The sequence below is a fragment of the Gracilinanus agilis genome, unplaced genomic scaffold (genome assembly GCF_016433145.1).
Source record: "Gracilinanus agilis isolate LMUSP501 unplaced genomic scaffold, AgileGrace unplaced_scaffold29640, whole genome shotgun sequence".
Lineage (NCBI taxonomy): Eukaryota > Metazoa > Chordata > Mammalia > Didelphimorphia > Didelphidae > Gracilinanus > Gracilinanus agilis.
In genome coordinates, this window is record NW_025362069.1 from 972 (window position 1) to 4,937 (window position 3,966).

The 3,966-nt window shown below is 43.7% G+C and overlaps 1 protein-coding gene across 1 annotated transcript; it reads right to left on the reverse strand.

Annotated features, from left to right (window-relative positions):
- Positions 1-323: 323 nt before the first annotated feature.
- Positions 324-2,490, reverse strand: LOC123254688 (APOBEC1 complementation factor-like; the record flags this gene model as incomplete). Its single annotated transcript, XM_044683652.1, has 2 exons — positions 324-562; positions 2,360-2,490. Coding segments are annotated over 2 exons (370 nt in total), but the record flags the coding sequence as incomplete, so codon positions are not given.
- Positions 2,491-3,966: the final 1,476 nt, after the last annotated feature.

The following is a 3,966-nucleotide window of genomic DNA, read 5'->3' on the forward strand; positions in this document are numbered from 1 at the left end:
AATTCTCTCCTTTTATAGAGGAAGAATGTGAGGACAGAAAAGGGAAAGGAGATGTACAGTCATACAAGTAGTAAGTAGCAGCCCTGAGACCTTAAGCCAAAGTCTTCTGCCTCCCTTATTTTGTCTGATTCATCCAGTTTGTGTGCCTTGTGTAAATTATTCTAAAATCTGAGTCACAAGAGGACTGAAAGAAAAGTAGCTTTGATTTTGGATGGCAAAGGGAGAAATTCCTTTTTCGCTCATTCCCAGTGACAACTGTACAGGAGGGGATGGGAGGGGAGGGTCTTTCCTTTGGTTAGGGGGGAGTAGGGAAAGGTGCAAACCTGGGAGTAGTTTCCTCCTGCCCATGGCTGCAGCTCGATGACTTTCATACTCCACAAAAGCAAAGCCCCGATTCTTGGTTTTGTCTGCGGCACTAGGGTATACGATGACATCAACCACTCCTTCTGTGACCTTTTTCATCTCTGACAATATTTCTTCCCTCTTTTTGGTCTTGGGGATTCCCCCAACAAATAATCGACAGTTGTCTACACTGGCACAAACCCCAAGGAGACGTCCATTTCTGCAAGAAAACAGTTGTTTCACTTAGTGAGAAGCCCTAGACTACCAAGTTTTAAACCATGTTGGTTCTCCAGTTCCCTTGATAGATAGCCGCTCCTCGTCTATACCCTGGTGGAGCAGGAAGAGTCCTTAGAGACACTGACATTAATAAGTGATTTAATTAAAGTAACTCCCTCTCCCAGTACAGGTTAGCACCTCTTGGCCACATATAGTCTCAGAGAGTTGCTCAAAGCACTGGCAAGATGACTACCAAAAAAACCAAAACCCTAAATGGGATCATGAAGAGCTGGTCATGACTGAAATGACCGAACAGCAAAAATGATCACAACAACCTAATGATATGGGTTGCTCCCCAAGTAGAACAGGCAAACTCAGGAAAAGGTGGGTTCCTTCTCCTTAGAGACCTTCAAACTGAGATTGGATGGCCACTTATCATATTGATTCTTTGTGGGTTAGGGATTCGTCTAGATCAGTGATGGGCAAACTATGGCCCAGGGGCCAGATGTGGTCCCCTGAAATGTTCTATCCGGCTGTGTAACATTATTTCTAATCTGACAAATACAATGAGTAGGATACAATACAACGAAACTTCGAAAGAGTTGCCTTAGAAACAGACTGACAGAGGAGCATTTCCTTTCCTTTGGCCCCCTCTTTAAAAAGTTTGCCCATCACTGGTCTAGATGACTGTTGACATCCTTCCAAAATGCTTTAGTTCTGTCATAGCTGCCATTCATATAAACTTGCCTGCTTTTGATACAACAACCCTGTGTCGTAGATACTCTGGACCTTGTTTCCTTCCTGACTTAGCTCCTGAATTTCCAGGCTTCAAAACCTGCTTCAGTCTCACCCTGGAAGCTCCCTTGGTACCTGGGGCCCTCCTTATCCCAGAGCATCCAATGCACTTGCAGCCTTTCAACCCTGAAATAATCCTCTATCAGGCTGACCTGCTTCTCCCATTTGTAAGTTTGTCCTGTGGCTTCCATTTTATGGAGAGGCTCAAGCCAGCCAGCCTTCATTTCCCTCCTGCCTCTGACTTCCTGTTCCTATTCCTGATTTTCAGGACTTCAAAGCCAACCCCCTGCACTGAGCACCTTCAGTTCACTCTCTCCCCTCCTCTGATGCACTGTCTTCCCTATAAGCTCCTTTGGGACGCTGTCTTTTTTTTCTTTTCTGTCCTATTTGTATTCCCAGTGCTTACCAGAGTGCCTTGCATGTAATGTTTAATAAAGGCTTCTTTTCTTCTTTCTTATATCCATGTTAGAGGCAATTAAACAACAGCATCTCGAAAAAGGCAAGTGCTCACACAATAGTAAGAAGAAGCACTATAAGGACACCCTCAAGGTCTCTCTAAAGAGCTTTAATATTGCTTGAGTTAGCACAGGACCGTCCTGCATGGCGTCCTCACATCAGAGAAGATGCTGTGCTCGGGCAAAGCAAATTGCCGTAATTCAAAAGAAACATGAGATGTGCAAATTTAGAGACATCATCATCATCCTGAATGTTCCTTTCTAGGGACTGTCTGTGCCCGATCTAGGGTAGAGCCTTCCCAGCTTGTGTTGGCTTGATTTGGACACAGTGTACACTGAGCTTCCATAATGAGGCCACTTTGGTTCTCTGTGAGTCCAAAGAACAACAATCAGATAGTTGGTAGATTACTGAGACAGGATATGAACCCAGGACTGTTTGGACCCCAATGGCAGCACACAGGCCATTAGACCCACCTGATTCATGCTGACAGTCAGATGAATGGAAACCCCTGATAGCAGCAGTCACGATGACATGGAATGAGGAGTCTTACCTAATTTCATAGTTGTTTAGCTGCTTGATGGCGTTTTTGGCCTCTTGCTTGTTGGAGAATGTGACAAAAGCGTAGCCTCGGTTATTTCCATTGAAGTCCATCATCATCCGCACTTCGTAGATTTTGCCAATCTATAATCATAAAAGCAGAGAAAAACCTTAATCTTTCAACATTGGATTTTGATCCTATGAGCTCCCAGAGTTCTTTCCATTCTCAACTTTCCATCCATGTCCCACGGAGAGTGGTTTTTGGTCCAAGCCTGCTTCATGTCTGGTTCCTGATTCTTTCTAGGTCTAGGCAGAAGCATCACTTTAGCAGGAGAGAGCAGTCGTGGTAGGGAGGGGGAAGACAGAGAGGGACCGTGGCCACATTTTGAAATGCTGTAGGGATCTGGAAGTGGACTCATTAGTAGAAGTTCCAGGTGCAGTAACTGACTGGATCTTTTTCCCCAAGTGATAATTGGTATCTCTGGGGATGCCGACTCTCTTTTTTCTTCTTTTATTTAGGAAAGAGCACTGTATTTGGAGTTAACAGTTTTAGGTTTGAATCCTTGCTATGTTACTAATGGTCGATATGACTTTGGTGAGTCATTTCACTCCTTTGGGCCTGGAAAAATAGGCTAGACCTCTAGGGTCCCTTTCAGTTCAAATATGATCCTCTAATTTTCTGAGAAGGGAAAAAATGGCAATAAGGAAGAAATAATCAACCAAGCATAAACTTAGAGAAGGGCACACTAGTTTTGAGTGCACCAACTAGAAACAGAACTAGGATGGAGCTAGCACTATTTTGTCACAGAGCACCAAATTTTGAGATTGCTAACAATCCATACACATCTCTGAGGTCCTAGAACAAAAGCACCTTCATGGCTCAACTCTGATTCTCTAGAGCAGCCTCCCCAGTGCAGGTCTTATGTTGGTCTTTCATGGTCTCAGTCCCTTCCCAACCGTCTTAGGTCTCATCTCCCTCCCTGCAAAAGCCACAGGCTGTGACACTTGCCCCAGGCACGAACATTCCTTTTTTTTTTTTTTTTTTTTTAAACCCTTAACTTCTGTGTATGGGCTCCTTGGTGGAAGAGTGGTAAGGGTAGACAATGGGGGTCAAGTGACTTGCCCAAGGTCACACAGTTGGGAAGTGTCTGAGGCTGGATTTGAACCTAGGACCTCTCATCTCTAGGCCTGGCTCTCAATCCACTGAGCTACCAAAATATTCCTAATTACAGTTGTGGTGACTCCTTTCTTTGACCTATTTCTACCCTGATTTCCATATAAAGCAAAGTTGCTAGTTGGTGAAGACAGCTGTCAGAGAAACAGCTGGGAGCCAGCCATGATCATCTTTTGGAAAAAAGGAATGTAGGCTGAATGTAACTTTACACAACAAGCAAAATGAAATTTATACTTATAACTGATTTGCAGAGACACATCTGCATCCAAATCTAGATGCGTATATTTCCTTTTGCCTAGATAATTAATGCATAAACTAAGCTGAGAGCTTTCTTCACAATCCTTTTTATTTTCCACCTTTCTTTATATTCTAGTAATAATAGTAGTAGATAGTAATAGTAGTAGTAGTAGTGGTGGTGGTGGTGGTAGTGGTAGTGGTGGTAGTAT